Below are 23595 nucleotides of genomic sequence, written 5' to 3'. Positions count from 1 at the left end.
AATTCAACAAAATACACAAAAATAAATTTTGTATATAAAATTACATGTGACAAAATGGAGTTTATTCCAAGATGCAAGACTGGTTCAATATACAAAAACTCATCAGTATAATATGCCATATTAACAGTTTGTTATAGTTTGGATCTGAAGTATATTCCCAAAGCCCATGTGTTGAAGCCTGGTCTCCTGTGAAACAAGGTTGAAAGGTAAGGTGTGGCTAGAGAAGTGGGTCACTAGGGGAACAACCTTGAAGATTCTGTCAGCAGTCTGTTTTGACACGCCTACTCTTTCCTTCTCCCTCTTCCTCTCACTACCCATCCCTCTCCTTGCTTTTCCTCCCCCTTCCTCTCCCTCTCCAGCTTCCTAGCTACCATGAGTGAAACAAATTTCCTCCATTATGCCCTGAAACTATGATGTATTTGCCTTAGAGATGACCAGGCATAGACTGAACTTCTGAAACCCTGAGACATATAAGCCTTTTTTCCTTTGTTTCTGCCTATAATTTTGGTTATAGTCCTTAAAAAAAAACTGACACACAAACTAAAGAAGAAAAATTATAATATCTAGCAATGTAGAAATGGCATGTGGAAAAATTTAACACCAATACATTTAAAAACTATAAGAAATGAGCAACACAGAGTGTATTAGTCAGCATTCCATCACTACAATAAAATATCTGACATCATTAACTTAAAAGTAGAAAAGGCTTATTTTGGCTCACAGTTCTGTACATTTTAGTCCAACACTGGGAAGATCCATTACTTGGACATCTAATGGGTATGCTGAATGGCAAATGGTGGGTGCAGAGTACCCAATGAAGCAAACTGTTCACCTTGTGGCCAGGAAACAAAAGGGAAAGAGGAAGAGGTTTGGGTTCCATAATGACTTAAAGACTACCCACTAGGCCCCACCTCCTAACTTCTGAACTACCTCCTACTACATCCTAATAACACCACAATAGGGGGGAAAAATCTTTATCACATAGAATTTTGGAGGATATTAAACAATCCCACTAAGGCACAGGGGGATCAGCTCAATTTGATAATCACCATTAAAAAAATTCTACATTATGCTAGCATCATAACTAAGGAAAACTGAATGCTTTTAACCTAAAATATAAGGTAAAAGGCAGTGATGCCATTCTTGCAACTCTTTTTCAACACAGTATGGGAATTTCTGGCTACCACAATAAGATAAAAAAGAAAAAAGTGTAATGATTGGGAAGGAGGAGCAATGAAGCAGTCTATTTGCAGACAGCAATTTAGTTGTACATAGACAATTCTAAGAAATAAAAATTCTAGAACTAATTAAGTTTAACAAGATTAGAGTAGAGAGTATGAACACAAAATCAATTGTATTTCTATAAAGTAACTACTTTGACAAACTATACTCCAACAAAATGAAAAATCTAGAAGAAACTGGCAAATTTCTAGACACATGCAACCTTCCTAAATTAAATCAAGTATAGAAAAATTAAACCAACCAATAACAATCCAAGAAACTGAAGCAGCAATAAAGAGCCTATCATCAAAGGAAAGTTCAGTACCAGATGGTTTTGCAGATTTTTTTTGTATGTGTGTGGTGCTGGGAATGGAACCCAGAGACTTTCTACCTTCGGGCTACAATCCCAGACCCATTTTCTATTTTTATTTAAAAACAGGGTCTCACTAAGTTGCTGAGAGCCTCACTAAGTAGCTGAGGCTGGCTTTGAACCTGTGTAATCCTCTTGTCTCAGCCTCCCAAGCACTGGGATTACAAGTGTGCACCACCATGCCCAGATTCCCAGATGAATTTTATAAAGCCTTTATAGAAGATCTAATCCCAATACTCCTCAATCTATTCCATGAATAGAAACAGGACTTTCCCAAATATATTCTTTTTTTCTTTTTTTTTTTTCTTTTTTCTTTTTGGTGGTACTGGGGTTCCTGGAAACCCTTCTACCTCTGGGCTACACTCTCAGACCTATTTTTTTAAATATATTTTTTATTTGGAAACAGGGTCTCTTAAGCCAGCAAGGCTGACAGGCTGACATGCACAATCCTCCTGTCTCTGCTTCCCAAGTGCAGAGATTACAAGCGTGCGCCACAATGCCGGGCTCCCAAATATATTCTACGAAGTCAACATCACAATACCAAAACCAAGAAAACTATAGGCCTATATTACTGATGAACTTAGATGCAAAACTGTTAAACAAAATACCAACAAGGAACATTCAAACCACATCAAGAATACTATAGGTCTCACTCACTGCTGCTCTCCATGCTCTCCGTGCTCTTCCTTCATTCTGCTGCCTGTCCTCTGCCCATCTCAGTGGAAAAAGAAATCGTTGAGCTTGTTCATTGACAAAGCTGGCATTGCTGGTGATAACACTCCCCAAGCCATGTCCCTCTACATCACTGGGTGACCTTGGCATCAGGTCATGATGGTGGGCATGGATCAGAAGGACTCTTATGTGGGTGACAAGGCCCAGAGCAATAAGGGCATCCTGACCCTGAAGTACCACATCAAGAACAGCATTGTCACCAACTGGGACAACATGGAAAAGATCTGGCACCACACCTTCTAGAAAGAGTTGTGCATGGCCCCAGAGGAACATCTGGTGCTGCTGACCAAGGCCTCCCTGAACCCCAAGGCCAACCAGGAGATGACTCAGATCATGTTTAAAACCTTCAACACCCCAGCCATGTATATGGCCACCCAAGTTGTGCTGTCCTTGTATGCCTCTGGGCACACTACTGGTATTGTCATGGGCTCTGACAATGGGGCCACCCATATGGTGCCCATTGAGGGATAAGCCCTCCTCCATGCCATCCTGCATCTGGACCTGGCTGGCCAGGACCTGGCAGACTACCTCATGAAGATCCTGAAAGAGTACGGCTAGTTTCACAACCAATGCCAAGCGGGAGATTGTGCATGACATCAAAAAGAAGCTGTACTATATTCTCCCTGGACTTCAAGCAGGAGATGGCCACGAGCTGGGTGTGGTGGCACACACTTGTAATCCCAGCATTTGGGAGGCTGAGATGGGAGGATAGCAGTTCACGGACAGCCTCAGCTACTTAGTGAGGCCCTCTGCAACTCAGTGAGACCCTGTTTCAAAATAAAGAATAAAAAATAGGGCATGGGGGTGTAGCTAAGAGGTAGAATACCCCTGGGTTCTATCCCCAGACACACACACACACACACACACACACACACACACACACACACACACACACACGAAATGGCCATGACTGCATACTCCTTTTCCCTGGAGAACAGCTAACATGCTGACCGAAGGGCAGATGATCACCATCAGCAACAAGTGCTTTCAGTGTCCTGAGGCCCTTTTCCAGCCCTTTCCCCAGGTATGAAGTCATCCAGCATCCACAAGACTACCTTCAACTCCATCATGAAGTGTGAAGTCAGCATCCTCAAGGACCTCTATTCCAAAGCTGTGAATTTGGGCAACACCACCACATACTTTGGTACTGCTGACAGGATATAGAAGATCACAGCTATGGAGCCCAGCACCATGAAGATCAAGATCATCACTCTACCTGAGTTCAAATACCTGGTGTGGATTGGAGGCCCAATTCTGGCCTCACTGTCCACCTTCCAGCAGATATAGATCAGCAAGCAGAAATACTAGGATTCAGGCCCCTCAATCATGCACCACAAATGCTTCTAGACAGACTGAGCAGGTGCCAGGCATCTGCTGCATGAGCAGATTCTGAAGTATAAATTTGCTCTGGTATACACCTCATGCTGGCCTCATGAAACTAAAATAAGCCTTTGAAAAGAAATTTGTCCTTGGAGCTTGTACCTGGTATCAGCACTGGACCTTGTTGTTGATTTTGACCTTCTATTCAAGTTAACTGTTCCCTTCATCTATATTTAATGCCCTGTGCCTATCTTTGATTTAAGCCCTTAGTCCATGTGGCTTAGTCCAGGTGGCTGAGGTGAGAGCACACCTGTAGAACAGAAACTTGTGGCTTGGCGGATCTGAGACCACAGAACAGTGATCAGTGCTGAGTACTGATGAGACAGCAGACTAACTGTTCTAAGATTTCTCAGGCTGGCAAGATTCCTGGACCAGTGGTCCCTTCCATCTTACAGGCCTAACAGGAAAGATCTGAGCCTTAGGACCCAATGTCCCTTCTTACTGACCCTCCTGAACACTGTGAGTTATTATTTGCCCTGAATTGAAAATAGTTTGCATTTATATCTGTAAATTTTTCATTTTATGTAAAGTTTTTGTACTCAATTCTTTAAGAGACTACATATTTTGGTTTTCTACTGTTATGTGAGAACATTAGGCCCCAGCAACATGTCATTGAGTAAGGAAAATAAAAGTGTTGCAGTACAATTTTTTTTAAAGGAAAAGAAAATTATACACTATGTCCAAGTCAGGTTTATCCCTGATTAGGCTGGCTTTGAACCTGCCTCCTGTCTCAGCCTCCCAAGTACTAAAATTACAAGCATGCACCACCATGCCTAGCTTGAAGAATCCTAGTTTTAAAAAGTTCCTAATACATGAGTGAGAAAAAAAATATTTATAACTTTCTCTTCTTGATTTTTTAAAATGTTTGGTGACTGATACTCTAGCAACTAATCAGTACTGGCAAGTGACAATATAAATACTACCAAGAAAAACAAAAATTAACTGTCATGATTGGTTCAAATGGATAGTTCTAGACAAGACAGAGTACTCAATAACATCCCATCTCTCCTTCTTAAAACAACTAAGACAAAAGAAAAAGCATTAAAGGAGTTAAGATTCCAAAGAGAGAACTACTAAGAAATGAACTTATATTTGTTGATATCACAGCATGAGCAAGAGACAATGACAAAACGTATGGCCCAGGCAGAGAGTTGCTGAGAGGGAACAGAAAAAAAAAGCCTACCTTTGAGGGATCTGAAAGACACACAGAAGCTGGGCATGGTGTTGCCTGTCTGTAATCCCAGTACTTGGGAGGCTAAGGCAGAAGGATCACAAGTTCATGGCCTTTCTTTAAAAAATTCTTCCTCCTCCTTTTCTTCTTTTAATCCTTTCTTCCTCCTTTCCTTTTCCCCTCACTCCTTCCCTCTTTTTCTCTCTCCTGTCCTCCCTTCCTTCACCTTGCTGTTTGGTCATTTGACTTTATCTTTGGTGAACCCAGCAATTTTTTCATTGAATTAGGTACACTTTATTGTAATACCAAAAGTTAGAGGTCCCAAATGATTTTTTTTTCCTGAGCTAGGAATATATTGGAAATGTAGTGGGCTGATTAATCTAAATTGGAGGCCAAACTCATGAAAGTGAACAGAGAAAGCATATGAAGTTTTCAAGTTTCTAATTTTGTTCCTTTTTATCTTTTTTATATTTTTTTTAGCTACACCCTTAGCCCTATTTTATTTTTAAAACAGGATCTCATTAAGTTTCGGAGGGCACTGCAGGCCCTTCATAAGTGGATCCAAACATTTTTTTTATAGTCTTATTTGCCTAAGTTCTCTAAAATATAGCAATACCCGCCAGTTTACTGAATATACACTTTTACACTTCCATGACTTGAATAAGCCATTCATTTCTTGTGCCTACACTGCCTCCTCCAATTCACTGTCTATAACTGAACTATTAATCATCTAAGGTATCGTACGTTCAACAGTTTTTCCATAATGCCTTTCCAAATGTCTTTGCTCTGGAAAGAATTAATAATTTACTTTGTGCTATTCCCATAGAATTTACTTATAAAATATTTTCAGTGTTTTATATGTGTGGGGCACTGTTCTAAGCACTTGAAATGCATTAATGTACAAAAAAAGACATATATCCCTTTTTTTTTTTAAGCAGGTTGCTAAAACTTTGAAGAAAGTTAAAAGTATGGAAAAGGGTGAAAAACCTTTGAAGAAAGTTAAAAGTATGGAAAAGGGTGAAAAACCTTTGAAAACTTCCCTAAGTTATTCTATTATAACCTTCTCCAACTGATCCAATCCAAGTTGAGGATTACAGCACTAGAAATTATTGCACAAACTTGTAACAAAAGCCATCATTTAGACAATAACAACAGGAATACATATAAATCATTATAATTTCTTATATAAATTCTTACTTGTCTTTTCCTCTAAGTGATTAACTTTATCTCTGGATTCTTCTAGCAGAAACGTCAATTCTTTCATTTTGTTTTCTTTCTCAGTGTTTTGGATCAATAGTAGTGATACCTACAATGAAATATTTTAAAATCATTATAGAAATAAAAATTATGGCACTTAGGCATTTATCATTTCCTACAATTATATTCCTTTATATGCTTTTTAGATGGCTGTGTCTAGCATTTAATACATATTTACCACATAATGAACAAGCCATATGATATCCAATATTACACATTGCATTTCAAGTTACCACTAAAAAGATTATATAATGGAATCTGATTTATCCCTTTGATAAGTATTATTGAACATAAGAAAGCATTAAGTATTAAGCCAGTTTGGTGGCACACACTTGTAATCCCAGCATTCGGGAGGCTGAGACCAGAGGATATTGGTTCACAGACAGCTTCAGCTACGTAGTGAGCCCTTTGAACTCAGTGAGACTTGGTTTCAAAAATAAAGAATGGAGGTAGAATGCCCCTGGGTTCCATCCCCAGTACCGCAAAAATAAAAAAAGAAACCATAAATATTAAATATATATTGAAAAGAAGAAATTCACCTTCAAGAAACTTAAGAGCCTAGATTGAGCCTAGATTGGTAGACAAATATCTACAATTAATATTATTAGTTATAGGACAAAAATATTATTGAAAATGAACACCTAAATCAGTCTTGGAAGTAATAAAAATTATTTCTCAAAGGACTGAATTGAATCTTGATGGACACATACAAATTAATCAGGCAAACACTGAGCCAGGCATGGTGGCGCATGCCTATAATCCCAGCAATCTCTTGTAATCCCAGCAATCAGGAGGCTGAGACCAAAGGATCAAGATTCACAGACAGCCTCAGCTACTTAGTGGGCCCTCCGCAACTTAATAAGACCCTGTTTCAAAATAAAGAATAAAAAAATATGGCCAGGCGTGGTGGCGCACGCTTGTAATCCCCGCACTTGGGAGGCAGAGACGGGAGGATCGCGCAGGTTCGAAGCCAGCCGCACGCGCTGGCTTAGGAGACCCTGTTTCCAAATAAATATGTAAAAATAGGGCCGGGCGTGGTGGCGCACGCTTGTAATACCCGCGCTTGGGAGGCGGAGACAGGAGGATCACACAGGTTCGAAGCCAGCCACACTGGCGTAAGAGACCCTGTTTCAAAAATATAAAATAGGTCTGGGAGTGTAGCCCGGAGGTAGAAAGGCTTCCAGGAACCCCAGTACCACCAAAATAAATAAATAAATAAATAAATAAATAAATAAATAAATAAATAAATAAATAAATACAAATAGGTCTGGGAGTGTAGCCTGGAGGTAGAAGGGCTTCCAGGAACCCCAGTACCGGAGGAGGAGGAGGAGGAGGAGGAGGAGGAGGAGGAGGAGGAGGAGGAGGAGGAGGAGGAGACGACGACGACGACATGGCAGAGGGTGTAGCTCGGAGATCAAATGCCCCTGAATTCCATCCCCAGACCCCCCCACCAAATCAGGCAAACATTGGAAAATGAACATTCTAGGTTAATATGAGGATACAAGGGAAAGAGAGACTATGCCTTATTGATATAACTGAAAATAATCAGATAGCTAGAGTACAGAATTCAGGTAAAGAAAGGTGGAAGTCAGCCGGGCATGATGGTGCACGCTTGTAATCCCAGCATTTGGGAGGCTGAGACCGGAGGATCGCGGTTTGCAGACAGCCTCAGCTACTTAGTGAGGCCCTCTGCAACTCAGTGAGACCTGATTCCAAAATAAAGAATAAAAAATAGGGCAGGAGGTGTAGCTCGGAGGTCGAATGCCCCTGGGTTCTACCCCCAGTACTGCAAAATTAATTAATTAATTAATTAATGTCTAAAGAGAGCCTACAGAATAGGATATCATTGACAGATACTCCTCTGATGGAGAACTAACATCTAGAATATATAAATTAACAAGAAAAATAATAAAAACTTTATATCTTCTATGAAGCCATAAGACTCCTATAATCCAAATTATAATTTGTAAAGAAGAAAAATGTGTAGAAGAAATAGAAAATGACATAGATTAGAAAAATAAGGTCAAGCCAGGCTAGGTAGTACACACTTGTAATTCTACTTGGGAGGCTAACACAAGGAGTATTGCAGTTCACAGACAGCCTCAACTACTTAATGAGGCCCTTCGCAATTCAGTGAGACCCTGTTCAAGATAAAAAAAAAAAAAAATAGGGCTGGGGGTGTAGCTCCTAGGTAGAATGCCCTGGGGTTCCAAAAAAAAAAAAAAGGTCAAATTTAAGAACCTCCACAGGAAGGTACTGAGAAGCAAGATAACTCACCCCAAATAGCCCCAAAATGTTTCAAGAATTAATGGCAAAAACACCACTATAAGGCAGGTATCAAACAAGAATCAAAATACAAAGAAATTGTCAGTAAAGAATATTACCTCCCTAGTTTTACTTAAACCCTCCCATCCTGAACTTTAACACCTGACAATGTGGTCATAAAATTAACCCTACTCCATCTATGCAAGACACAATGGAGTAACAGTTGAAAAAGATGGGGGTCAAGAGTATTAAGTCAATGGCAAAGTTGTTTGCCTAGCATATGCAAGGCCCTGAGTTCAATCCCAGCACTGCATAATAATAATAATAATACACTTGCATATTCCAGGCACAAGAAAGGGTAGGAATAAAGACAAAATGGTAAGTCAGCTTATATAGTGGTGAAACTCACTTTGCCCTTCCTACCCTGCCCAACTCCACTCCATTATGCCATCAACAAGCTTATTTCTACAGGTAGAAATCTGGAAGCCTCAGAAATGAAGTGTTACAAATAATGATATTCAAGAGTCCCCAGGGGAAAAAAATCAACTAGCCACACAATCCTTTTACAAAAAAAGGCTAACTCTGTCCCTGCTCCAAGCTTTTTTTTTTCTTTTTTTCTTTTTTAGTACTAGCAATTGAACCCAAGGGCATTCTACCTCTGAGCTATACCCCCAGTCCTAATTTTATTTTTATTTTATTTTAAAACACGGTCTCACTAGGTTGATGAGAGTCTCACTACTTGCTAAGGCTGTCTTCAAACCTGTGATTCTCCTATCTCAGGCTCCCAAGAACTGGGATTACAAAAGGTGCAGCAACACATCCAGATTTCAGCAAGCTTTTATAGCACTCTACACTATTTTTGTACTCTTATAATAAACATAATTTTAACTTAAAAATACTTTAAGAAATCTAGCTTGAAATAAAGTTAAAATACAAAAAAAATGAACACCCCTTTCAAAAGATCTAAGCATAAAACAAAATACTATCATTTAATCACAATTTGAAACAATTTTTTTTTACTTTTATTGTTTTATTTTGTGTGTGTATGGATTCTAGAGATTGAACTGAGAGGCATCCCACCTCCAAGCTACACCCTATCCCTATTTTATTTTTTATTTTCAAACAGCGTCCCACTAAGCTGCTGAAAGCCTAAGTTGCCGAAGTTGACTTCAAACCTCTTGTCTCTGCCTTCCAAGTACTGGATTACAAGTATGTGTTACCATGCTCAGCTTTTTATTTTTATTTTTTTTTTCATTTTGAAACAGGGTCTTCTTGTACCATGTTCAAGTTTATAACTTGAAACTTTTAAGTATCCTTTTTGTACTTTAAACTATTTTCTATTATTACCTAAGTAGATATCCTTCTTAACTGTGATTATATTTTGTGGAAAATCATAGGAAAAAACTATCAAATTAGTAATAAATAGAAAATTTTTCCTTTTTATGTATCTATTTGGGAAGAAATCTTAAAAGTGATGAAGTTGGCATAATAACAAACTAAAAACTGATATTTTTGCAAATGTCAAAGGATACAGAATTATCATTTTTAAGTCTACTACATGACATTAATAAAAAGAAGTAACCCAATGTTTTAGTTTCCATTCAATGAGACAGTAAATTTCAAAATAAACTGAAAAATATAAACGTAGTCAATGATAATCTTTCCATTTAATTAGGGTTTTTTCTTTTTTTTTTCTTTTTCTCTTTTTTCCTTTCTTTCTTTCTTTCTGTCTTTCTTTTTTTTTTTTTTTTTTTTTTTTGGCAGTACTCGGGATTGAATCCAGGGGCATTCTACCTCTGAGTTATACCCCCAGAGTCTAACGGTTGCAGAGGGCCTCATTAAAGTAGCTGAGGCTAGCCTTGAACCTGCAATATCCCTATCTCAGCCCCAAGTACTGCGATTACAAGTGTGCACCACCATGCCCGGCTTTTAATTACTTTTTTTGTCCGAACAAAATTTATCATAAAATTTTGCAAAAAAAATAATTTTGCAGCAATGCAAACCAATACATATACTATATATAATATATAATCTACTATATGTTTAGTAGAAGATTAATTAAAACCAAGCATTCAGTAATTATGTATTTGAGCCAATAAAATGGGCCCGGCATGGTAGCACACCCATATAATCCCCACGCTTGGGAAGCGGAGACAGGAGGATCGCACAGGTTCGAAGCCAGCCTTGCTGGCTTAAGAGACTCTGTTTCCAAATAAAAATGTAAAATAGGCCTGGAAGTGTAACCCTGAGGAAGAAGGGGTTCCAGGAACCCCAGTACCACCAAAAAAAGAAAGAAATTAATTTGGCTAGGCAAAAGACTAAATATTTGAATATTTAATAATAAAATAGAAAATAGAAGTCTATCACACTGAACAAATCCAAATTTCTTTTTAATTTTTTTATGATTTAACAAAAAATATAGCATATCACAGAAGAGTTGAAACTCAAATGTACATATGGTAAATGATAAAAGCTTAGGTGATATGCTAATTGCTCTGCACTGTTCACTATTCAATGTATATATGAATCAAAATATCACATTGTGGCTGGGAATGGTGGGCTTGTAATCCCCGCACTTGGGAGTCTGAGACAGGAGGAACACGCAGGTTCGAAGCCAGCCACGCTGGCTTAAGAGACCCTGTTTCCAAATAAAAATATATATATAAAATAGGTCTTAGGAGTGTAGCCCAGAGGTAGAAGGTCCCTGGGGGTTCCACTCCCAGTACCACCAAAAAAAAAAAAAAAAAAAAAAAAACCACATTGTTCCTCCTATGTATAAATATCAATAAAAAATATAGAGTCAATTTTAAAAACCTGATTTTCCTTGTCATTTACTTCTTTCTTATATTCTTCTTCAAGATGGTAGATTTTTTCAGAATCTTCCTTTACTTTAAAAATAAAATAAAGAGAATATGTCTTACCATAATCATACTTAACTTTTACAATGCAGACAAAATTTAAAAATTACTTCACTTCCTTATTTAACTCAAAATTATATTAAACTTCGAAAATATTTAATAAGCTAAAACTGCTATTTTCTTGAGGTTAACTTTTTTTAGTAAAATAACAAATTTAAATATCAAGGTTATAACTTAAAATTCTACAATTCTTATAATAGCACACAACATGTTAATCTAAAATTAAGATCTTGGAGAGATATTTTTACATGCACCAAGAAACAAGCTGGGCTTGGTGGCGGCACGCTTGTAATCCCCGCGCTTGGGAGGCAGAGACAGGAGGATCGCGCAGGTTCGAAGCCAGCCTCACTGGCTTAAGAGACCCTGTTTCCAAATAAAAATGTAAAATAGGTCTGGGAGTGTAGCCCGGAGGTAGAAGGGCTTCCAGGAACCCCAGTACCACAAAAAAAAAAAAAAAAAAAATTACCAAGAAACATAAAAATAATACTAAACTATACTTCTAAAAACTTAAATCACAGTAAGTCTCATTTAAGAGAAATATATTATTTTGTTCTTTTGGGGTATGAGTCTATTACTAAAGACTGAGCCCAGACCCTTGAGCTAGTTAGGCAATTGTTCTACCAATGAGTTATATCCCCAACCTTTTCCTTTTTCTTCCCCCACCACTTTTTTTTGTTGTTGTTGTTTTGGTGGTAATGAGGATTAAAACCAGAAGCATTATATCTCAAGCTACAGTCTTGCTAAGTTGATAAGACTCACTACCTGCTAAGGTTGTCTTTAAACCTGCAATCCTCTTGTCTCTGCCTCCCAAGAACTAGAATTACAAATGTGTGCCACAACACCTGGCATTCTTTTTCTTTTTTCTTCTCTCTCTCTCTCTCTCTCTCTCTCTCTCTCTCTCTCTCTCTCTCTCTCCCTTCCCCTCCCTAGTTTTCTCTTTCCCCCCTCCTTTTTTACTTTTTTATTTTAATTCTGAGACAGGATATAACTGAATTGCATAGGCTGGCCTGAAACTTGTGATCCTCCCGCCTCCTCAGTAGCTGGGGTTACAGGAGAGCATCATCATACCTGCCACAATATAGTTTTAAAGCCAAAAATTATATTTAAGATAAATTAATTCCATGTCATAGTACACAAGATTTAGAGATTATAAAAATGAGCACAATATAAAACATAAAATAACTGAGAATATCAATATAAATAACAGAATAGTAATAGAAAAATGAAACAGGATTCCTACACTTAAAATGCATTTCCAGTCTGGCATTCTCAGCTTGCGCACGAAGTTCCTCAAAAGCTATTACCATTTTCTGGAATATAAAGTTTAACTTTTAAGAATCATATTTACACTTTTTTAAATGCCTTTCTTCAAACTCTGATATTAATAAATTTTAACATGTATTCTTTTTTTCTTTTTTTTTTTTTTTTGGTGGCACTGGGGTTCCTGGAAGCCCTTCTACCTCCAAGCTACACTCCCAGACCTATTTTATATTTTAATTTGGAAACAGGGTCTCTTAAGCCAGCGCGGCTGGCTTCGAACCTATTAGATCCTCCTGTCTTCACCTCCCAATCGCAGGGATTACAATTATAAGCGTGCACAAGTGTGCGCCACCACGCCCAGCTACATGTATTCTTTAGATATAAAACCACATGACTTTAAATAGTAAAAACTCCGTATCTTTGAATAAATAAATAATTTACTAAAAATATATTATAAGTACTTATAAGGTTTCTTAGATGCCAAACAAGACTGGAAACATGCATGTGACATAATACCAAACAACAGCAAAATGATTGTCGGCACACCATTCACTCATTTAATAACACATATCAAAATTTGCAATTTTATACTTATTTGTGCTTATTTAATTTCTCTCTTCCAAAGTGAAGCCTTTCTCCATAAAAATCCAAAATTATACTTCCATCATCTGATAACATGTGCTCACTCAACATTCAATAAATCTTACTTTATAAAATTAGATTCATTCATCCATTCATTAAATATTTACTGACTGCTTATAATGAAAAAGGAACTATGAGGCACTTGGGATATAAGACAAACTCTCTACCCTACTGAAAGTATAAGAAAAAATACACACATACATATACAAGCAATACATATAAATAAGTGTCATGAAGTTTTAAATGCTCTTCATAAAAGTTAAATGAGATTCAGAGAAAAAGAATAACTGAATAGAGACACTTGGATTAACAGTAAGATGGAGGAAACAAAAAACAGGAAAAAAGCTTATAAATATGCATAAGCTCTTAGAATTAAAATTTCTAGGCAAATTCAAAGATCCAAGATAAGAGAGTACTTAGAGAAACAAAAAAAGAAGAAAATAAGATTGTAGCAGAAAAGCAAAGTGGTGAATGACAGAAGATGAAACAACAAAGGTAAGCAGGAGCCAGATACAGATTAATAATAATGTATATGTCTTCAAATTAATATCTATATGTCAATATGTGCTGGTCTGTGACCTAAGAATCAATAAGTATTTGATAAATTTAGCTAAATTGTGTCACTAAAATGTAAATAAAAAAGCTACTAGATAACAAAACATTAGTACTCATAATACAGAACCTTGGGAATTTTATTGATGACTCAATCATACATCAAAAAATATGTGATGATTCTTTAGTAAGAACAGTTGTCCAGCTGGGTGTGGTGGCAAATGCTTGTAATCCCAGTAGTTGGGAGGCTGAAAAAGGAAGATCGCAGGTTCGAGGCCAGCCTCAGCTATTTACTGAGGCCCTCTGCAAATTAGTGAAACCCTATTTCTTTTTTTTTTTCTTTCTTTTTCTTTTTTTTTCTTTTTTTTTTTTTTGGTGGTACTGGGGTTCCTGGAAGCCCTTCTACCTTAGGGCTACACTCCCAGACCTATTTTATATTTTTATTTGGAAACAGGGTCTCTTAAGCCAGCACGGCTGGCTTCGAACCTGCATGATCCTCCTGTCTCTGCCTCCCAAGCACAGGGATTACAAGCGTGCGCCACCATGCCCGGCTAGTGAAACCCTATTTCAAAATAAAGAATAAAAAATAAGGCTGGAAATGTAGCTCGAAGGTATAGTGCCCCTGAATTCCATCTCTGGTATTACACACACACACACACACACACACACACACACACACACACCACAAAAAAAGTCACCCAGATTTTTGCAGCTACTTTGCCCAGTTCTTCTATTTAAAATATTTAAGCTGGGTGTGGTGGCTCACGCTTGTAATCCCAATGCTTGGGAGGCTGAGACAGGAGGATCACACAGGTTCGAAGCCAGCCTTAGCTACTTAGTGAGGCTCCCAGCAACTTAGTGAGACCCTGTTTCCAAATAAAGTATAAAATAGGTTTGGGAGTATAACCCGGAGGTAGAAAGCCCCTGGGTTCCACCCTCAGTACCACCAAAAAAATAAAATAAAATAAAATAAAATAAAATAAAATAAAATAAAATATTCAGACTTTTACTAATACTTACCTCAATATTATTATTTAGATCCATATAAACTTGTCTGGTTTCTTCCCGTTCATATTCATCTATTATTAATATTAAAAATTTCAAATTATATTTTAAAACATACAATGCCAACAAGATAATACTCATAAACATTTAAAATTCTGTGTTAAAGACAGACACTGGTATATCTATTCAGTTCTTAGTCTTCTAAAATGACATCTAAAGTAGTTTGGGTCCAGATTGGTGGGTAAGATTAGAAGTTGCTACACCAGATGGGTGTGGGGTACATGCCTATAATCCTAGTACTTGGGAGGCTAAGACAGGAGGATCACAGGTTTGAGGCCAGCCTCAGCAACTTATCAAGACCCTCAGCAACTTATAAAGACTGTTTCAAAAATAATAATAAACTGGGGGCTATAGCTTGAAGGTAGAATACCCCTGGCTTCAATATCCAGTACCAAGTCAGTGCAGGCACACTATAATCCCAAAATTTGGGAGGCTGAGACAGGAGGATCACAGGTTCAAAAACATCCTCAGCAAGTAGTAAGACCCTCAAGAACCTAGTGAGTCCCTGTTTCAAAACAAAAATAAAAATAGGGCTGGGGGTATAGAACAGAGGTAGAATGCCCCTGAGTTTAAATCCCCAGTACCAAAAAAATATTCGGTACCAAAATAAATTTAGAAATAAGTTGCTATACTATGTTATATTTTAAAAAATCGGCTGAACAAACTAAAAATTCTTCTTAGATCTGAAAGAGAAGCAGTAGGTCAAACAGCAAACTACTACCCTCAAAATTAGATATAGGCAGATATAGAAAGAATCCCAACTTACAAAGGCAAAAACTATGATAACTACAGCCAGCATAAGAAAACCTACATTGTAACTGACAGATTGCTAAAAAAAAAAAAGGGTGGACAAATCAGAGAAAAAAAATTGCAAGGGATCCAATTATAATAGGGGCACAACAGTCTTGTGAGTTTTACCTCCTAAAGCTCTACCAAACTCTCACAGTAAACATCAGAGAAACATAGCATACTCTCTTGCTTCAAAAAGGAAAAGAAACCCTTCTGAAATAAGCTAATACATCCTGTTCTTAATAGGGCCTGCCTTGGGAGAAACTATTTACCTAGGGCAAAATGAGCTAGGGTTTTATCACAGTCTAACTGATCTGAAGGAAGACAGGTAATTCCAGCCAGTTCTAGCTTTGCATTTGGAGGAAGAAAAATATCCAACTCTATATTCCTTTATCCTTCCATTTTGAAAAAAGAAAATACCAAACTCCAATCTACTTTAGTCATCTTGTCTCACCTAAGTGGAAGTGAGGTTGGATAGAAGAAATAAAAATTTTGATATAAAGAAGATGAATTGGAAAGGTCATAATCGCTAATACCTATAGAGTATGTCTCAGACCAAAATGATAGATCTGAGTCCCCATGAGTGCAGGGGGAGGGGCCGGAAGCCCGGAGGCAGGAAGAACCCGCCTCCCTAAGAGTACCCCATGAGAGTTCCATTTTTCCCACAAGTGGGGAGGAACGACTCCCCTCCTTAAAAAAAGGATTCCCGTCCCGTGGGGCACACACTTTCTTGCTCCCTTCTCCTGCTCCTGCTCCTGCAGGAGCGGGAGGAACCACTCAGGAAATGTGTGTGGGCTCTCTGGACAAATAAAAGGCTAATGGCATCCATATTGGACAGCCCCATGCATCTGTGCGTGCCAAAGGACATGTTGTACAATTTCATTTTACACAAAGCCTTGATGAGCCAATACCCTTAATCACAATGGCCCCTTTTCCTACCTGAGATGCCTAGTAAACAAAGGATCCATTAGGAGGAATAATGTTAGAAACCACCTAGCCACCACCTATATTCCAGGTGAAATTCCAGACCCTCAATCCAGTCATGTGTCCCTAGTCACCCTGCACTCTAGGACCCCTAGAAAATCCAAAAAAATCCCAAAGACCCCCCAGGGCCTCTCACGCTCTCAAGTGCTCTCACACTCTCTGGCCTTTCACACCAGCATTTCCTCTGAACATGTATCTTTACTTAAAACCTCTGCCTTTATCTCTGACTAGAAGGTGTTGAAATTCTTTTCACCACAGAAGCCAAGAACCCATAGAAGTTATTGTGTTGCCCAGGACAGAAGAGGTTTCTAGAGACCTGATCATCTATCTACAGAATGCATCTTCTCTCCCTATACCTTACTACATTACTAAATGTCGATAGGAGCTCCTTTACCTCATACCTCAGCTATGGAGCTGGGCATGATGGCACACACTTGTAATCTCAGCATTTGAGGCTGAGACAGGAGACTTGTGGTTCTCAGACAGTCTCAGCTACTTAGCGAGGCCCTGTGCAACTCAGTGAGACCCTGTGTCAAAATAAAGAATAAAAAATAGGGATGAAGGTATAGCTCAGGGGTAGAATGCTCCTGGATTCCATCCCCAATGCCCCCCAAAAAAGAGGTAATAGTTACAAGGCATAATAAAAGGCAAAAAGTAAAATTTGACAAAACAGCAAGAATTAGAACAACACTCAGATAGGGAAAAGATATTATAATTATTAGATAATAAAATATAAAATAGGTCTGGGAGTGTACCTTGAGGGTAGAAAGCCCCTGGGTTCCATCCCCAGTACCACAGAAAAACAAAAAAAAAAAGAACTCATAAACAACTTGTTTTGACATGCCAGCACATAGCTTCAGAAACTTGTCTGGACTTGTCAGCATAGGGCTTAGACCAGGATGTCTGTGCTACAGTTGATAACGAACCCTCGGATCTAAAATGCTTTCTCACCTCTGATGTACTTATATCATCAATGCATTTCTGACTAGTGACAAGAGTCTTTTAATAAGAGTTCAATAAGCCTGGCTGAGCTTGACAAAGACACTGGAAAATGCCCAGAAAGCCCTCTAAAGAAACCAGTCTCTCTACAAGCAGTGCGCTGAGCTGTGCTTATGCCACGACAGTCTGCCCGTTTGTATGGCTCCAACCAGCGACTTGCTCTAGTCCTGTTCTTCTCACTGACTGAGGATTAGTTCAACTTCTTACCTGCTGGCAACCTAAGCCAACTCCTAAATCTCTTTTCCAATTCCTAGACTTGGTTCATTATTCCCTACTCCCTGTTTGTTTGTAGTCTATTATTTTGCTGATTATTTGAAGTGCTCTAAGTTTTAGAATATATGTGCTCTTTAGCACATTTATCTATCTAAACTGCCAGATTTTCTAGTGTGCAGTATTTGTTTGATGCTCATTCATTACTAATTGGCTTAGGAAAAGTAGCTACCCAGCATCCAAACTTAGCTAAACTTACTTATTTCCTGTTAAGCTCCTGCATGCCTATAACCTTTGAGTGTTAAATGAACCTCATGACATTGTGGAAAGACACAAATTGTGTGTGACATGACTTATTGGTCTTAGGACCTTATAGCCCCATTGCTCACAACAAAATTATTATAGAAAACCAAGAATAAAAAACTAGAGGGAGGAGGGATTAAAGATGACAGAACAGAGAAAGGCAGCACATTTTGATTGTTCTAAGACTCGGAACTTAACCAGCAGTAGACTGCTTTTGGAAAAAGAAAAAAATTCAAAACTCAACAGAAGAAAGACATTCAAAATATAGTTGAATAAGAAGTAGCCCAAAGAACAAAAGACTGAAAAGAGCTCCATGCATTTCATCTAGTAAGTAGAAAGCTGAAATGGGAAACATACTGGCAAGCCTGCACTGGAGCTGGAGGCTGTCAGAATCTGACAGCTCTCAAAGATGAACTCCAGTAAAGAAGAAGCTAACTCCTAACAAGCCAGTGAGTACAGAAAACATGAAAAAAAAAAATCACATTTTTTCTCCAAGCTCAAATACCTCAAAACTACGAATCTCCACACCAACCAGCCAAATAACCTATCAAACTCCTATGGCTGCTGCCAAACTGCTTGAGATTGAGAAATTACAGACCCGTCCTGTGGGAACCTGAGTGGCTACAACTGGCCCCATCAAAACCACCATGAGCCGGGCGTGGTGGTGCACGCTTGTAATCCCTGCGCTTGGGAGGCTGAGACAGGAGGATCACACAGGTTCGAAGCCATCCTCAGCTACTTAGTGAGGCTCTCGGCAACTTAGTGAGACCCTGTTTCCAAATAAAAAATATATAAAAGGTCTGGGAGTATAACCCAGAGGTAGAAAGCCTCTGAGTTCCACCCCTAGTACCACACACACACAAAAAAAAAAAAAAAAAAAAAAACCACCATGACTCTCCAGACTACTCAGCCAAACTGCCCAGCAAACTCCTTTATCTACTGCTGAACTCATCAGGACTGAAACACTACAGACCCTTCTGGCAGGGACTTGAGTAGCTAAAACTGGCTACACAAGACCATGAGTTTACAAACCATTCCAGCAGGAGTCCACAAGACTGCACAAACTTGCATGATAATGACCAAACTTGTGGGGTCTATGAGTTTGCAGGCCATTCCTGTGGAGGTGGGAATAGAAGCTACTATCAGACACAGCAGAAATTTGAATTAGCAGACAGGTGCCAGAAATATGTAGTGGAGAAAAGACAGCCCTTTCAATAAACAGTGTTGGGGAAACTGATTATTCATTTGTAGAAAAATGGAATTAAACAACAACCTTTCACACTAAAAGTCGACTCAAGAAGACTTAAAGACCTAGAAATTAGACCAAAGACTGAAATTACTAAAGGAGGGTATAAGACCAACATTCCAACATATGTACACTAGTAGAAATTCCTCAGTAAGACTCCCCCTCCAAAGCTCAGGAAATTAAAACAAAAGTAATAAATAAGATGAAAATAAATTAAAATTTTTCTGTCCAGCAAAGGAAACTATTAAAAGTCTAAAGAGAAGCTTTAGACTTTTCATGGTGATGCATGCTTATAATCCCAGCATTTGGGAGGCTGAGACAGGAGGATCGGGTTTCAAGGACAGCCTCAGCTATTTAGTGAGGTCCTTTGCAACTCAGTGAGACCCTGCTTCAAAATAAAGAATAAAAAACAGGGCTCAGGGTGTAGCTCAGAGGTAGAATGCCCCTGGGTTCCACCCCCAGTACTGCAAAATTAATTAATTAATTAATTAATGTCTAAAGAGAGAGCCTACAGAATGGGATATCCTTGACAGATGCTCCTCTGATGAAGAACTAACATCTAGAATATATAAAAAACCCAGCCAGGCATGTTGACACATGCTTGTAATCCCAGTATTTTAAAGGCTGAGACAGGAGTATCACAAGTTCACAGCCAGCCTTGGCTACTTAGTGAGCCCGTTTCAAAATAAAGAATAAAAAAAAAAAAAAATAGAGCTAGGAGTATAGCTCAGAGGTAGACTACCCCTAGGTTTAATCCTCAGTATCACCCCCAAAAAAACTTAAAAGACTTAACACCAAAAATAAATAAATAAATAACCCAGTCAGTCATGATAGCACACACTTGTAATACCAGTACTTGGGAGGCTGAGACAGGAGGATCACAGGTTCGCAACCAGCCTCAGCTACTTAGTGAGGTCCTCTGCAGCTTAAGTGAGGCCCTATTTCAAAACAAAGAATAAAAAAATTGGGATGGGGATGTAGCTCAGAGGTAGAATCTCCCTCAATCACCAGTACTGCCCCCCCAAAAAAAGAAATTAGTATAGCTTAAATGTAAAGTATTTATAAAGTCTACAGTATTATGCAGTAACGTCCTAGCCTTTCATATTCACTCACTATTTACTGCCTAGTTTGGCAAACTCCATACATGCTAAGAACCCTTTCCAGGTGTACTACTTTTTAATCTGTCATTCTATATTTTTAACATTTTCTATGTTTAGATGAGTTTAGATAGACAATGCTTACCACTGTGTTCAAATGCCCAAAGTATTCAGTACAGTGACATGCCATACAGTTTTATAGCCTATGAGCAATAAGCTACTCTATATAGTCTAAGTGTATGGTAGGCTATACCATCTGAGGTTGTGTAAGCACACACTATGGTATTTGCTTACTGATGTAGTTCTCAGAATATATATCCATCATTAAGTGACATGGCTATGGTTGAGAATATTGGTACAATGTTTATTTCCAATCTAAATAAAATTCTTAAATTTCTACTAAAGAAACATTCTTGTGGTGTGTATACAAAAGAAGAGTTTTTAAGTTTTATAAATTTTGATTTTTAATTATAAGGTAGAATTTTTTTTCATTTCAGTGAAAATCTATTTATAAAAAGAAAGTTTTTCACCAGGCGTGGTGGCACACGCTTGTAATCCCCTGTGCTTGGGAGGCTGAGACAGGAGGATGGCACAGGTTCAAAGCCAGCCTCAGCTACTTAGTGAGGCTCTCAGCAATTTAGTGAGACTGTTTCCAAATAAAATATAAAATAGGTTGCCGGGCATAGTGGTGCACGTTTGTAATTCCTGCGCTTGGGAGGCTGAGACAGGAGAATCGTGCAGGTTCAAAGCCAGCCTCAGCTACTTAGTGAGGCTCTCAGCAACTTAGTGAGACCCTGTTTCCAAATAAAAATATATAATAGGTCTGAAAGTATAGCCCAGAGATAGAAAGCCTCTGGGTTCCACCTCCAGTACCAACAAAAAAAAAAAAAGTAAGTTTTTCTTTGTCATCAGTTTGACATAAGCACTACTTTGTTTCTGTCAAGAATAAACTGGGAATTTCTGCCTATTTCCCTTTTTGAGTTATTATTTTGGGGAGTACTGGAGAACCTCAGGATGTTTTACCTCCTAGCTATATCTTCAGGACTTTAAAATATTAAAAACTTTTTTGAAACCGTCTGGGTTTGGTGGTACACACCTATAATCCCAGTACTTGGGAGGCTAAGACACAGGTTTAAGGCCAATGAACAGTAACTTAGTAAAACCCTATTTCAAAATAAAAGATAAAATAAAATAGGGCTAGGAGTGTATCTCAGTGGTACACATGAGTTTAGTCCCTGGGGCCACAAAAAAAAAAAACAAAAAACTGGAGCAGGGTCTAATTGAATTGTTGGCCTAAAATCTATGATCCTAGCCTCCTAAGTATAAGGATCGTAAGCATGTGCCATCATACTCACCTTCCTCTATTTTTCTTAGCTAAATGCTTTAATTCAAATATCACAGTTTAGTGTATAACAAGGTGATGAGTCGGGTCCCTCATCCTTCCCCACACAACCACTGTGATTGTGGGAGATGGAACCCTGGAGGCGGAGAGTCTGCTCCACAAGCAGTATCGCGAGAGAAGCGGCGTTCTCACACTTAGTCTCACCCCCAAGATATCTGCCTTAAAAGAGAGGCATTTCCGCTCTGGCCTCAGATGGCCCTGCCAGTCGATTGGGACTGGCCCCTTTGCTGACCAGCCCCCATCCCAGAGAGGAGAGTTCCCTACTCGATTAAAAGCTGGTACCACATATTCTGGTCTCCTCTCATGTTTTTACACAGCATCCCTACACAGAATCTTTCACAAGGTAGGTTTAAGAATTTCTCTGTGCTCAAATTTACATTTTAAATTTCTCCCTGCTTTAATTTAGCTTGAATAATTTGAATAATGTAGCCTCTGTCAGTTTATTAATATCTTTTAGTATTGTTTTGAGAATAAAATTAGTTAATAAACATAAAATGCTAATAACAGTTTAAAGTGCTCAATATATATTAGCCATTTGTTGTTATTTTTTTAATTAGGAATTGAACTCAGAGATACAACCCCAGGCCTATTTTTATTTTGAAACAGGGTCGCACTTAACTTATGAGAGTCTCACTACTTAGTGAGGCTGTCCTAGAACCTGCGATCCTCCTGTCTCAGCCTCCCAAGTACTGGGATTATAAGCATGTGCCACCATGCCTGGTTTTATTATTGTTATTATTTCTTGCATGCATGATTGCTAGATTCTTTATTGTTAGTCCCTGCATATAGTATTTTGCTTTTTGGAATAATATAAACCTTCCAGAAGGTATGACTTCAGTAACAGCTTTTCTACTATGTGCTGTTTATCCCACTATTGAGATGATTTTTTTTTTTTTGCCAAGATATAGAAAGTGGTGAAAAGTAAACAGGGGTAGAGGATAATAAATTGGCTGTCTTGTAGAAAGTACACTGAGAGAGAGGGAGGGAGAATGTGCACATGTGTATGTGTGTGAAAAAGAGAGTGGGTTTTTTTGTGTGTGCACCTGTGTGTGTTCAGTCAGTTGAATCTTCTTTTTTTTCTTTTTGGTACAAGGACTAGAACCCAGGAAAATTCTACTATGAGCTACACCCCCAGCCCTATTTTATTTTTCACCTTAAAACAGAGTTTAAAATAGGCATGGTGGTGGCACAGGCTTGTATTCTCAGTCTTTGGGAAGCTGAGACAGGAGGATCATAGTTCAAGGACAGCCTCAGCTACTTAGTAAGGACCTTTGCAACTCAGTGAGACCCTGTTTCAAAATAAAGAATAAAGCCAGGCATGGTAGCACATGCTTATAATCCCAGCATTCAGGAGTCTTTTTTTTTTTTTTTTTTTTTTTTTTTTGGTGGTACTGGGGTTGCTGGAAGCCCTTCTACCTCCAGGCTACACTCCCAGACCTATTTTTACATTTTTATTTGGAAACAGGGTCTCCTAAGCCAGCGCGCGCGGCTGGCTTCGAACCTGCGCGATCCTCCTGTCTCTGCCTCCCAAGCGCGGGGATTACAAGCGTGTGCCACCACGCCCGGCGCATTCAGGAGTCTGAGACTGGAGGATCGCAGCTGGCAAACAGCCTCAGCTACTTAGGCCCTCCACAACTTAGTGAGACCCTATTTCAAGTTAAAGAATAAAAAATAGAACAGGGGGTGTAGCTCGGAGGTCAAATGCCCCTGAGTTCCATCCTCAGACCTGCAA

The 23595-nt window shown here is 38.6% G+C and overlaps 1 protein-coding gene and 1 pseudogene across 2 annotated transcripts in view; one reads left to right on the top strand and one right to left on the bottom strand.

The window, feature by feature from the left end:
* The window catches only part of SYCP1 (synaptonemal complex protein 1), a gene marked incomplete at both ends in the record, with an annotated part of 133624 nt that overhangs the window by 94452 nt on the left and 15577 nt on the right, over positions 1-23595 (bottom strand). Inside the window, 4 exons of the mRNA XM_080691508.1 lie at positions 6072-6180; positions 11211-11284; positions 12555-12624; positions 14789-14847. Coding sequence (XP_080547634.1) covers positions 6072-6180; positions 11211-11284; positions 12555-12624; positions 14789-14847 — 312 coding nt within the window. The remainder of the gene's footprint in view (positions 1-6071; positions 6181-11210; positions 11285-12554; positions 12625-14788; positions 14848-23595) is intronic.
* On the top strand, positions 2423-5947 carry LOC308261022 (actin, cytoplasmic 3-like; annotated as a pseudogene). Its single transcript has 2 exons — positions 2423-2979; positions 5813-5947. The product of its transcript is annotated as an actin, cytoplasmic 3-like (transcript).

The sequence above is a fragment of the Muscardinus avellanarius genome (assembly GCF_963383645.1).
Source record: "Muscardinus avellanarius genome assembly, chromosome: 3".
NCBI lineage: Eukaryota > Metazoa > Chordata > Mammalia > Rodentia > Gliridae > Muscardinus > Muscardinus avellanarius.
This window is presented reverse-complemented; position numbering and strand designations above follow the sequence as displayed.